The sequence below is a fragment of the Lepidothrix coronata genome, unplaced genomic scaffold, assembly GCF_001604755.1.
Source record: "Lepidothrix coronata isolate B3197 unplaced genomic scaffold, Lepidothrix_coronata-1.0 Scaffold3, whole genome shotgun sequence".
NCBI lineage: Eukaryota > Metazoa > Chordata > Aves > Passeriformes > Pipridae > Lepidothrix > Lepidothrix coronata.
The window spans coordinates 7,089,865-7,104,024 of NW_016690183.1; the positions used below are offsets into that span (position 1 = coordinate 7,089,865).

At 40.2% G+C, this 14,160-nt stretch overlaps 1 protein-coding gene across 9 annotated transcripts in view; it reads left to right on the forward strand.

Moving 5' to 3' along the window:
- Nucleotides 1–14,160, forward strand: part of HECW1 (HECT, C2 and WW domain containing E3 ubiquitin protein ligase 1) — a 267,082-nt gene that overhangs the window by 91,898 nt on the left and 161,024 nt on the right. For all 9 annotated transcript variants that reach the window (XR_001876166.1, XM_017823131.1, XM_017823109.1 and 6 more), the window contains one exon: nucleotides 11,020–11,127. Coding sequence is in view for 8 of the 9 variants with exons in the window: in XM_017823131.1 (XP_017678620.1) it covers nucleotides 11,020–11,127 (108 nt within the window). In the remaining variant the exon portion in view is untranslated. The remainder of the gene's footprint in view (nucleotides 1–11,019; nucleotides 11,128–14,160) is intronic.

Sequence of the window (14,160 nt, forward strand, 5' to 3'; positions counted from 1 at the left end):
TTTCTTTCTTTCTTTCTTTCTTTCTTTCTTTCTCTCTTTCTCTCTTTCTCTCTTTCTCTCTTTCTCTCTTTCTCTCTTTCTCTCTTTCTCTTTCTCTCTTTCTCTCTCTCTCTCTTTCTCTCTCTCTTTCTCTCTCTCTTTCTCTCTCTTTCTCTCTCTCTTTCTCTCTCTCTCTTTCTCTCTTTCTCTCTTTCTCTCTCTCTTTCTCTCTTTCTCTCTCTCTTTCTCTCTTTCTCTCTTTCTCCCTTTCTCCCTTTCTCCCTTTCTCCCTTTCTTTCTCCCTTTCTCCCTTTCTCCCTTTCTCCCTTTCTTTCTCCCTTTCTTTCTCCCTTTCTTTCTCCCTTTCTCTTTCTTCCTCCCTCCCTCCCTCCCTTCCTTCCTTCCTTCCTCTCTTTCTTTCCTCTTTCTTTCTTTGAAAGCAAAACATTAATTTATTAAATTTATTAAAAATTTCTTCATGCACAAATCTTGTAGAGTCCAATTTGGCTTTTGACAACTAGTTCCTCTGAAATTTATATACGTAGGAATGTCTTGACCTAATTAGTGATGGAAGTTTAGCTTTAAAACTTTTTCCCTCCTCTGTTTCATCCTGTGGTGTTATTGCTCTCCCAAAAAGGCATAATTTGACAAATCTAATAGCTGTTGGTTAATAAACATTTAAACATTTGTCTAAGCACTTTCTGGGTTGGTTTTAGGCTTAGATGACCTGTGTTGCTGTACTGGCCACTGAGACAAGTGGAAAAATCTACATTTTTCTGCTGTCAGACTTGGATCAGAACTTGTTTGTACAGCTATTTTACCAAACATCCAATACATACAAGCAGAAAGTGTCACATGTTGCCAGCAGAGATGGAAACTGTTAGACACAGTAAAGTTTGTATAAGGCTAGGAGTTGTGGGTGCCTGTGTTACGGCTCTAATCCTCAACTCAGGTACTCTTTGTGTGTTTGGATGGTTGCTGCACCTCTCTACTTCAGATATAGCCATTTATAAAACAGAACTCTTCCCAGTGTGTCTGCTTAAAATGAATTTTGTTGGTCTTTGGATTTGTTGTGTCCTGAGGTTGCCCATCTTTCCAGTCCTTTGGAAGAGGACCTCTCTCTGGTCTTAGGGCTTCTCCTCAGAAGGTCATCTTGTGGTTGGGTCTCTGGCCAGACTGTGATCACCTCAGCAAGCTAAGTTTTGTTCTACACCTGCAATTCTGCTCCCTCTGTAAAACACCAACAGAGGTGCCCAGTGGCCAGACAGCTTTCACTAGGCACAGCACTATTTATTTCAGCAACAAAAAGTGTCAGAGGAGCAAACCTGTAATAAAATCACTCAATAGAAAGCCTGCACAAATGCTGAACAGAGAGAGTATCAGGTGTCGCAGGCCTTGGCAGATATATTAGTGCAGCAATATCAGTTCTTTGTTCCAACCTGGCTGCTCCTTGATCCAGTGAGAGTGACTTATCAGCCTGAGTCACTTTTTGCCTTTCCCAGTTTCTGTATCCAGTGGACCACTTCAGCCAGGTGAAACCAGGATGTGCTGTTTCCAGACCCACCGAGTGCAACATGAAAACAATTAGCTTTTGCATCTGTTTCACCCCTTTACAAGTACATACAGTCAACACTTAAATGCATATTCCCAACAAGTATGGCTTCTGACACATCCTCCCTTTCAGTGTTTCCAAAGTTTACCTCTGTCATTTGTGTGGTGTTAATGTTGTTAGTAGCAATGCACCAAAAAACTTCTGTAGAGGGGTTAGTGTAGTGATGGTGTGCTTTACAGTCTTTTAGGGAACTCATGGTAAAGAAGCCTGCAGATTACCAGTTCTTTTCCTTAAATATACGGCTGAGGTGTTTACTGTGTGCCAAAAGATTCCCATTTTCATTTATTATATCACCATAAAATAACAGCTGTGGCAGCTCTTTCTAGGGGAATGGTGGAAAAGAGTTTTCCCCTTCAGCTGTCGTGCTGAATGTCAGGAGAGGGAAATAGTGCAGACAGGGTGTACAATGGCTTCATGCCTTCTCAGTGATTTCCAGGGTCCTTATGCCCATGGATGAAACTGTCTCTGTGCTGTGCAAGGATGGCCCATACCGCTATATAGCCCAGACTGATAATGAAGTCAGTAATTATCACCTGCTAAAGATTTCTGAAGAAATCAGTCAGTGGGGGATATTGGTGCACCAAAAGCCGTGTTTTGGCCTCAGTACTTCAAAAGAAGCATAATTCATGTAGCACATTAAGACTGTTGACTGGATAGAATCAATCACAGCACAAACAGTGGACTGCACAGACATCAAATTCTTGGCAGGATAAGGCTTAAAGCAGAAAGATTTGTTTTGTAGAGGTTGCCAAGCCAGCCATGTGGATTTTGAAGGTTCAGCATATGTTTTTCTTTTCTTAGTTTTCTGGTTTAGAACTAAATCATTCCCACTCCTTAGTGTTTATAACACTTAAATGCAGTGTTCATAACACTGAAATATTCCCATGCTGCCCTCCACAACTACTGTAATGACTGTGTATGCATTGACCTTTTGTAATGTTTCTCATTCATTGATCTCTCCAGCCCTGAAGACATTTTTTTTCTTTGCTGGAAATCTTCCACTTTGTAATAAGTTTATAATTGAATACCATTTTTCAGATAAAATCAGTCCAGATTCTCAAGAGATTCTTTGCACCATGGTGCTTCAGTGCACACATCTGAGTTGTGTTTGGCTTGGGTTTTTTTACTATTCTGTCAGATCTCAGGCTCCTGTCTAGTGTACTGTCTGCTGTTATGTCTTTCAACAGTGCTGTAAGCCCGTTTTTCAAATATATTTCCCCCTATTTAATGAACATTGTTCACCTGGACAAATGTCATCCTCATTCACCTTTCAGGTCTTCCAATGTCCCTTTATATCATGTCTTTATACTGCCTGAGGCCTGCAGTGTCTCTTATTTTAATATTTTCCAGCAGATTTCATGGGTGCACTCTTTTCTCCTAATCCTCATTTTCCAGATTACACTGTAGTCAATAGAGAAGCTTCTGCTGACTGTGGGAACTTTAGAACCATTGTTATAATGACAATCAAACAGAACTTTTCCATGTTGTACCTTACCACATATAGTGTATCTTCACTGGGGCAATTTGATCATCCTTGTTTGGATTCCTCCCTCCCATTTTCAGTTCTGTGTGCAAACTGGGCATCATTAATTGTGGGGAAGTTTGTGCAATGCATAGCTGAAGTGGAGCTGTTGCTGTACTTAAACCCAGATGTGGTCCATCTGCTGCAGGGGTAAGAATAAACCTGGAAGTGCAGGAGCTTTAAAGCAGAGCCTGTAGCTGGGACAGGCATAGCTGAAGTAGCACTCAGAGCTATGTGGATACTATCACACTTCCAAATGTACACAGAGCCAAATGACCAGTATAACTGGACAGATGCTCATCCCACTGCAACCTGACATCTGCTGGGGAGGTTTTAGCCTCTGCAGGTTGTTATTGCTGAGCCTCAACTCTTTGCTTTCCTCATTCTTTTTACCTTTTCAGACGAAGATTTGTGGTTGTTGGAGAGAAATAGGTGAATGATGGCTTGCTCCAGAGCACAGGTCCCAAATGCCTCAAGGACACCATAGAAGAATAGAGCCTGTTGCCACCAGCTCTGCTTTTAGCCAAAGGCTCCACTGTTGCAGGGAAGGAGAGGCAAGACCCTCAAGTGACAGAGCTCAACCTCTCAGCGGGGTTAGCTCAAGTGCAAGGAGGGCAGGACAGTGAGGACAGACTGGATCCACACTTCATCCAGAGCCTTCTGAAAACCCACAGGCATATCATTACCAAGATTTAATAGGGTTTCTGTAACTGGCAGTTGTTTGCTTTTTTAATTGGTGTAGGTATCATGAAAGATGAGAATGGTATCTCCCATTTTTTGGAGGCTACAGGAGTGGTGACATCATCATACTTTGATGATGTCATAAGTGGCTCTGAAAGGAAGCTAGATGTTCAAAGGTAAGTTTTGCTGAAAGTTGCAACTCCTTGATTTTAAGAGTGGCTGATGTCATTTGGGTAATTCTTTCTGCTTCAGATTAGGTGGTTCAGATTTTAAACCAACATGCCTGCCTTTCTGTATGCCTAGAGCAGTTTTACTTAGGACCACCATCTTCTGCCCTCAGTGACTAAGAATTGTTGCAACTTTGACAACTCTGTTTTATCACAATTTATGCTCTTCTATCTCCCTTCTTTCCTTTGGTCTTTCTCTTGCCATGTCTTCCTCTCACTGCTCTTCTCCACTTGTTTTCTCCTTCCCAATTTATTTTTTTTAACTGGGTAATTTTGGGGGGATTAAAATGGAACCATTCATGTACTTGAAAAAAAAGTATATGCAAAACTCTTAGATCAGGGACTAAGCTTGCAGCCAATGGAGGATTAGGCCCTTGTTGTTCAGCACTCTTCTCCCTAAGAAGTTATAGAAGGAGGGATGCTAACTGTAAATTGTACTATATTCATTGCCTGCAGCAGAAATTGGCAAATGAATTAACAGTGAAGTTTCAATCCATACTAGAGCTTGATATGTAGCTGCTGAAGTCAATGAAAATGTTCCTATTGACTCCTATAATGATAGCCATTATTTGTGATTTTTTTTTTACTGTGATATCTTTGTAAATAAGAAATTGGTATCTACATCTTCTGCATATATTTCTCATTAATAGTTCCTCTTCTGCAGAGTGATGACTGCTTGTGTTGTACAGCTCTTTGGAAGCACGATTTCCAAGGGCTATGTTTTGCAATACTAAAGGGTTGCAAAAGGAAACACTTGCATGGCCTGATACAACTCACTGCAAGCTACACTTGTGAATTGTAGAGGCTGTTGTCATCACTGAGTTCTTCTTCAAGTGATAAATTGGGTAGTAAGAGAATAAACATCAGAAATAAGACAGTTATCCATGGCTTACACTTGTATTATCTTGCAAAATAATTTTTTTTATTTTATTTTATTGGCATTCTCTGAAGGGTCTGGAGCATGAGTCCTATGAGGAGAGGCTGAGGGAGCTGGGGTTGTTCAGCCTGGAGAAGAGGAGGCTCAGGGGAGACCTCATCACTCTCTACAACTACCTGAAAGGAGGTTGTAGCCAGGTGGGGTTTGGCCTCTTCTCCCAGGCAACAAGTGACAGGACAAGAGGGCATAGTCTTAAGCTGCTCAAGGGGAGGTTTAGGTTGGACATTAGGAGGAATTTCTTCACAGAAAGGATGATTAGACATTGGAATAGACTACCCAGGGAGGTGATGGAGTCACCATCCCTGGAAGTGTTTAAAAAAAAACAACTGGACATGACACTTGGGGCCATGGTCTACTTGACATGGTGGTGTTTGGTCATAGTTTGAACTCAGTGATCTCAGAGGTCCTTTCTAACCTAATTAACCTCATTTACAAAATCCCTTTCCTTCAGCTTTCCATGCAAGTTGCAAAGCAGATCAACCAGAGCTCAACCACTTTATATAGAAAATTATTTTTAAAAGCATTTTACTAGCTATCTTTATATTTCATTATAGTAAAGACATACATATTGACCAAAAGCACTTTTAAATTTCAAACTAAAGCAAATTTATTCAGCTGAAGACTGGAAGTCCTTCTGTAAATTCAGAAGTGCAGCATTTCTTTTTCATAACAGATCAAGACATAAAGCGTAGTTTTTATTTTTGTGTCATAATTGCCTTAAGTTTATGGAAAGCAAATGATGTAGAATGTACTGCTAAATCAAATTAGTGATGGATAAGAGACTGGAATAGTGTAGCAAGATCAGGCACTTAAACCGACACTGCATTCCAGTCTCATGTTAATTATTTGTTTCTTTGAAGGTAACACAGGTTATTCTAAATTGTATAGTGGTTAGTCATGGAGAATGTGAAAAGATAGGCTGGTCATATATATCAGTAAAATATTGAGAGAGCAGAGTAGGTTTTCCATTTCTGCTTCTTAAGTAAAACCAAGCAGACCAAAAGGGTCACTCAGCTATTTGTAATTTGAACTCCATCAGTCCTTCTGAGGAAGATGTGTTGACTATCTGTTTCTCTGTGGGAATTTCAGGCAAGCTTTCAAATATGGAAGTCCTGTCTGTTTAGTGTAGGCTGCTGATAGCACTTAAAGTCACCATTACATATTTTACGGATCTTTTGGAGGGGTGGCCTCAATCAACATTTTCCCTAATTCCTCTGAAGAACAGCATGCTTTTTGTCAGCTGGATACTGTCTTTCATCTGAAAGATAGCTTTCTTTGGTGGCCATTGTTCTTTAACACACTCTCTCTTTCTCTCTCTCTAGTGCTTTTGAAGTATATTGGGATGCCCAGCATGGAAGTGACAGCACAGAATATTTTTAGCAGTAAAATGCTGTGCTTGGAGGTATCTGGCTTAGTGAGGAAAAATAGTCCATCAGAATTGCTGTTGGTTCCCAAACCACTTGTTTCTAGCATGCTTTGGTCCCTCTGGCTGCTAGTCAGGCCCCAGCTGCCTGGCTCTGGGTCATGCGTCACCTTCTCAGTTTCCTCTAGGGGACTGTGTGAGGTGTGGGAGGTCTGTGGGAGCTGCTGCTCCTGTCCCAGTGCAGCTCTGCAGGTCTGTGGCTGCTTCAGCAAAAGGCAGCTGATGCTTCTGTGTGCCCCAGAGCAGGAGAACCAGAGAGCAATATCTGCTGGCTCCCCATCTCAGACACCCTCACCATCCCTGTCTCTAGCTCCAGGAGCAACTAATGATTTTCAAAGTGCAGCACATGCTGAATACTCCCTCATTTTACACTTTCCTAATTAGTTAGCTGTTTACCATGCAGGGAAATGAAGCCACAGATCTGAGGGCAATTGCAAAGTGTTTGCTTTTTGGCCAAGCGGGGCCAAACCCAGGCTATGCAGAGGAAATAGAGAGCTAGTTTAAAGGTTAATCGCATTTCAAAAACAGAGGGAGGGAGATACGTTATAATGCCTCATTGGAAAAATGTCAAAAGCCATTAGCTGCTGGCTGAAATATATGAAAGGGAGCAGCATTAACTCTGCTCTTCTTTTTGTGTGGAGGTGAAATGAGGCATTTCACCATTTACCTTTGGGAATTAAGATGCAACATCTTTAAAGGTCAGTTCCTTTGTTATAGGGATTTTCAGTAGAAACAGGGAATTAAATTTATTTTCCTTTGCACATACTCTTTCTCCTTTACATACCACACCATCTATTCACTTACGTATGGCATGAATGTTGATAAATATAGGTACATATCATATGCACGTATATGTAGTCCACTTAACAGCTCTGTATTTCACATGCCCAATTTTCTTTGTCAATGTGCTACATACATAATGTCCATGTTCCAGGAATAGCATGCCTGGAATAGTATCACTTGCCAATTAAAACAGGTCGATCAGGCATATTCATACATTCCAGCCTCCTGACGAGTTTCAACTACTTCTATTTTTGACTTGCCAGAGGATATTTCTTTCTTATCTTCCACCTCCCAAAAATACATACCTTCAAAAAATGAAAGAGCAAGATTTCCCTTTTGGACCTGAATGTATTTTTCTAGAGATAAAATTTGTCTGGCTTAAAAATCCCAGTGAACATGAATTCCTACTAGACTAAAAATACGTTTTATTTCTTTGGAAATAGGGAAGCACCTAGCCTTTCAAAAGAGACAGTCAGGGTTTAAAACTGACTGTGAGAAGAATCTACATACTGGATTTCTAAATCATGACAAATACGTTTTATATAGAAAATTGGTTTTATACTTAAAGGCTCCGCTGCTCCTTTTTGAGGTGACCTGCATATTGCAGAGCTCCATAAAGTCATATTAAAATATCCTTTCTGCTGCCTGAGTGTGTATTTCAGTGGTCACTGTCCATAAACTGTGTGCACGTGGCTAGTTCCATGTGTGTATCCCTTCCTTGGGGACCTGCTTTGCTCTGGATGCTGTCCTTCCTGCACACCCCTGTCTCTTGCCTCCATGGCAGGAGGCAGCGTGCAGGTGCTATTCAGTGGGAGCAGCTTGTTCCAGCTTTCCTATGGTTTCACCTGTCAGCTGTAACCATAAGGGATAAGCTTGCTTATCCCTTCCCTTCTGTGTTCTTCTACCTTGGACATGCAGATGGTGCAAGGTGGTCACATGCAGTGACCTTTCTTCTCAGCCTGGTTTTCCAGACTTCCCGTACATTTTCAACAGAAGGGAGGAAACAGCTTTCTGCAGTCCTCCCCACTGGCTCAGCTTGCAATAGGAATGGGATTTAGTTTGGATATGGGCATATGTCAACCCCTCTGTCAAGTTAGAGAGGTTACGTGATGCAGAGTTCACGCTGCCTTTGTGCCAGCTGCGGGAAGAGGACAACAGCCCATGCAGTGGCAGTGCCAGCTGGCCCCTTCAGATACTGTGTATGAACACAGTATTTTAAAGCTGATTCTGAGATGTCTTGTGCCACTAAACTCTAGCTTAAAAACGTCTGCAATTTCTTAAACAAGGCCATCCAGTCCAGCTCAACTAAGCCTCCTTAAGCAGGCATGATATTTTATAAACAATATATTTTGAGGAACAGTGATTACCCATACATCTTAATAACATGGCAGGTGTTGGAGTATCTCCAGCAGCTTACAGAGACTAAATATGACAAATAAATATCAGAAGTGATGAAGCCAGAGAGCAGCATGCTGGAGCTGAGGGATGTTCTCAGCACCCCAGCAGGATGAGAGCCAGGCAGGGTTCCCAGGCTCCATCTCAGTGCAGCATTTCAGTATGTGCTCATCTTTAAGTATGAAGTGTTTTCCCTGCTAAAGCAAAAAGGGACAGTTAATAAGTTTAAGTTTTCTCTCATGTACATGTGTTCCTACTTCCACAGAATGATGTGGGTAATCTTCGATAATCTGTATCCAGGATGGTCCTACACTGAAGGGATTCCTTAGTAAACCAAACTCTGAGAGTAATGGTTGTATACTTATCTGCCTTTTTTTAATATAAATAATATGGAATTTAAAAGAAGACAGAACCGGCTATAAAGTATAGCAGAAGAGCAGAAATCATAGCAGAGGATTTTACTATTGAAGGGTTACTGCAGAGGTATACTTCAATACAAAGCATGAAACGCAGCTAAGTGAAATAATTTCTAACAATTAGCAAGTCAGCAAAGGAAAAATTTATTGTAGATAGCATTGCTATTTATAATTATCCATTGCAATCGTTAATGACTTCTTTAAAAGGATTTCTGTTGTAAATCTCTCAAGAGAGTAGCATTGAACAGTTCAGTGTTGGTACCCGCTTACCTTCCTCCTTTGAGAGCATGACTGTGTAAAACCAATGGGACAATATCGACATCTTCTTGCTGCTTTACTCTTTCAGTGAAAGTGTAGTTTCCTTCAATTTAAAGTTTCCTTTTTTTAACTGATGTGATAGTCTTTGAGTTCCTTAGCTTTGTCTGTTGGACTGTGTCTTTTGCTCTGCATTTGGTCACACCATCAGTCTGTCCTCAGGCACAGTGACCCTTGTTGTATGGGTGGCATTATCTTTGTTTTCTTGTTGATATATGTAACAACAAAGCCAATTCATCCCAGTGTTTACAATTGATGTATTTTAATCTCAGATTGAGTGGTTCACATTTTTTCTCAGTTTTTAGGGTGACTAATAATTAATATAATTGTCTTCAGAAGCGAGTCTCAGCACCCACCCAGGACTGTTTCTGTAGCAAGGTTGAGTTGGTTAAGGCACAGTTTTACGAATCTCTGTTAAAATTAAAACTGTCCTTATCTCTAAAAGGAAAAATCTGGGAGATTGCTGGCTGGTCTCTGCAGGCAAAGATTGTGGCCTTTTGCTTTGGCAGAGCACAGATGTGAAATCCATTCCATCCCCCTGAAGCTGGAGCAATGAGGCCACGGCCCAGCCCATCCGAGGTTGCTGCTTCAGCCACTTCAGTTCGCAGCCATTTCGGACTACCTGCGAGCCCCACTCCTCTGTGACCAGCTGGAAATGTCTCCATATGTCTATTTTATATTTGTATTTAGTGACGGTCAAAACCACGAGTGCTGGCCTGTTATGGTGGCAATATGTGCCTTTTTGTGTGCTTGAAAGTGGGGCATAAGCTAGTAAGTTGGTGAGTGTGGGCCTGAGGCTGCAGCGTGGTCCCACTGGCTGGTTTTTGAGCTGTTTGATAAAAAGGGGTCCAGAACCATACCCTTGCTTGGAGGCTGGGATGTGTTTGCTCACATCTGCACCACATGGGGCTTGCAGATTGAGAGTGGTCTGGAAAACAGCTTGTTGAGACAGTGTAAAATGAAACTTGGAAACAGACTAAAAATTTACACCTGTGGACAACCAAAAATCTACTCCTCAGGCTCACTACCTGCCCACCTTTTATTTACAACAGACCTGCATGTGCAAGGGGGTCACTTCTTCAGCCTTGGTTCTCAGCAACTTCTTAGAGGTTATTAATTTTTATAGGTTATTCCTTGACTTCTCTGAAGATGAGGTTGGTAGTCTGACAGCTGCTAGGTGGCTCAAACACTGCAAGAGGACAGTGTTTTGTTGTCAGTCAACAACAGTTTTGGAGGCCGAGGGTTGTGAAGGCACCCGGTGAGTGGGATTCTTCAAAAGTAATTGTCCCTTGTGGTACGCTGCAAGAAATAACCACATCTGTTGTGGTACAAGTAAATGTAGTACAGACACCTGCATGTAACTATTTTCTGTGGGGCTTTTTTAAAGGAAGAGTTGGTGCAAAGGAGGAGGATAATTCTATGTTATTATTAGATTAAAATAATTATTTTAATTAGGTACTGGTTTATCCATGGTAAGCTAGATGTTTTCATGTTTGAGAATTTTGTAGGGATGCATTTTTTAAAATTAGATTTCAGGAAAAGATGTTATTTTTAAGAAAGTCTGCACTTTTAAAAATATAAATGAGTGATAAAGCTAATTTCTCAACATGTGGTGCCAAGCTGCCTAGCAGTCATATCCTGTCAAGCCAACGGCTTATTTTCAGCCTGACTCTCTGCTATGCATATTGTCATAACAGGCTCTTGATGAGACTGTTTTCTTTATTTGTAGATGAGGTCTTGTCTGAAAACTTTCTGGACTACAAGAACCGCGGTGTCAATGGCTCTCACCGTGGACAGATTATCTGGAAGATTGATGCCAGCTCTTACTTTGTGGAGCGTAAGTATTTTTCCAATTCTGCTATGCTATAATTCAGTCACTGCAGAAAGATAATTGAACTGTTATGTTTGTTTTTATGATGTTTTTATGCCCAATATGTCTCTTAGGAAAGGCCAAAAATGTTACCAAAATCTTCAAATGTATTGAAAGTAACTGAATCACTTGGCAGAATAGAAACCCGCAATATCTGCAAACAAATTTTGTGGGCATTGACTTATTTGCTTTTTTTTTTAAATACAGTTATGAATACTTGTTTTACTCAATTTGCTGCTATTTGGACTATATCATTCGCTATGAGCTGCATTAACTTTAGTATGGTATTAACTCAGGGGCATAATCGCAATCACACCAGCTTTTAATTGGAAAACTTCCTGGTGTATCCAGCTTCCACCAGATTCAGGTGGATTCAAAAGTAAAAAGAGTCGAGTTCTGATTATCATCTAGACCAATAAAGGTATAACAGTATGTAGTTGCAGCAAGGTACATTAATTTCAAATTAATTGTTCCTCATAATATTAATATATTTCCCAGGGCATCTGATGCAATGCAATGTAACTCTTTTCCACCCCCTTAGCAATGAAAATGCAGAAACACTGAATTTGCTTCTGCAAAGAACTAGGTACCTTATACAGCAAGTTAACATTTCCGCCCCTGACTGTCCCATGTCTCTGACCATTCGAGTCCTTCCTATTTTCAAAGAGTTGCCACGTGCTAGTGTGAATGGAATCATGGTCATCTTTGGAGAATAGAAATAGGGTACTCAAAAGACTGGACTGAGATCTATAGCAAAACATCTGCAGTGAAAGAGCCACATGTATCCTTAAGGAGGTGTTAAGCATGAAAAAGAGTAGCAATTTCAGTTTTACAATTGTACTGAATGTTTCCAGTGATCTATCTGAGCCTCCTGGACAAAATTCAGACATTTGGTAAAAGCATTTATAAATTGCTTGACAGTCAGGTATATGTGTTTAAGAGTGTCTGAATTTGAGAGCAATCAAAGGAATCTTTGATATAACCTATATTCTAAAGGATTTGTAAAGGACAAGAGTTATACTTCTTTTATCTACAACGTTGACCTTAAGTATCTGGTATCAGCAAGGATGCTACATGTAAACATTTTACAGATACTCAGTCCTAGAAACAGGTTATCTCTTTGCAATATGAGGCATTGCTGATGATCTGTAATTCCTAATGTTTAACTAAATTGAGAATGCTACTCTAAAGAATTAAGGGAGCCACTGAAATGTCTACAGGACATACAGGATGCTTATATCTTGTGTTTTTAAAAATACATGGATGAGAAACTGTTTAATATATAAGAACGTTGGGTGTAGTTATCCTGGTTTTGGGACAGAAATTCATTGCAGGATCTAACTTGTAAAGCAGATTCTAATTTGCAGCTGATTTGAGCCATGGTCACTAATCTTTGAGACTGATCATATTTTCTTTTAGCTGTTAAAGAAGCATGGAAAGAAGATACAAAATCCCAGACTGAATTTTGAGGAGACCTTAGTACCTTGGTTTATTGAGGAAGTTTACTAGGCTGCTAGTAGCTTTCTTGCCTGATCCACAATACAAAAACCTCTTTAGCTGGGCCACTTTTCATTAAGGGCTCAACTGCACAATGAATTGTCAGGTTAATAGGTTGCCCCCATTAGCTGAGACACAGTAGCTTTTGTTAATTGATTGCATGTGCATTCTTCACTTGCCCTACTGTAAGAAAATGCAAATTAGCATAACCATCCTTCACTGATGCTTAAAACTAAGTTGTACTACACCATAGTTGGGCAGCCCATGGTTGGTAAGTTGTTGCCTCTTGGTAATTTGTTATGCTGGTACCATTAGGTTGTGAATGTCAGCCCTGAGATTGCGCCAGTGCACTCATCAAGGACAAATCATTACCCTGTCCAGAATTAAAATAGGAGAAAATAAAGTAGGCAGTAGTAAATAGCAGCACATGTGGATACTCTTAGAGCTACTTGACTACTGAAGTGGGAAGTTAAAGTGGTGAAGAATGTTGATGTATGTCAATTTTATACGTCTAAAGGCACATTTGAGGATTCCCGCTCATTGTTGAGTCTTATATATGGAAGAACACAGCTTTGCAGTTGATTAAATGTTATGTTAAAAGCTGCAGTGTCCGAAAACCTCAAGTATTTTCTATCCAAAGAAGATGGTGTAAACAATCTTTCTTCAGACTTATTTTTTGGATGGAGATCATATCTTCCTTTTATGTTGCATAGCACACAATATGGTGTGCAAGAATCAGAAAGATACTGGTCATCAAAATCAAACTCAGATAAGAAATGTAGCTAAGATATGGTAATTTATTTTCAAGGTATCTGTATTGTTTTTCCATGTAATATGTTATAATTCCCTTAACTTGCTATTGACTGGAGCATTGCTGATTACAGCATTAATTCTCTATAAAACAGAGTAGCTCAGTTGCAAAGGCAGCTCTTAATTTCTTCTTTTGCTTTTCCTGTAATTGTTTGTACTTTGGTATCTTTTCACCACGAGTCAATATTGGCTATTAATCAACCACACAGAGCTTCAGAAAAGGTTGAGGTATACACTGCAGTGTTTGGCCCATGATAGCTGGCAGGAGCTATGATAAAAGGGGAGATTGCTGTATGGCCAGATAAAGAATCAGCTTATATAGAGCATTTAAGTTTCTCAAGAATTTCAGGCATCCCGTACAGACTGGTGTGGTTCCTGGTCTTGAAATATATAAAGGTTTAATATTTTTGGTGGTGCTATTGTATTAGGATTATTATAGAGGGACCATGGGAATCATCCTGGCCAACCTCAGGAGTCAAAGTTTTTCTACTGCGTACAGTTAGACTGTAGGACTCCCCCCCGGGTTGTTTTTATACCACATTTAAGGAAATTATCCTTATGCTATGACCAGCCAGCCATTTGACATAAAGAGCTTAAAAACATAACTTTGAGCCTTTTTTTATTAAAGAGCTATGTGGGGCAACTTGAAAAATCAAAGGTATTAAAGACTAGCTGATTTGTAACAGTGAAATT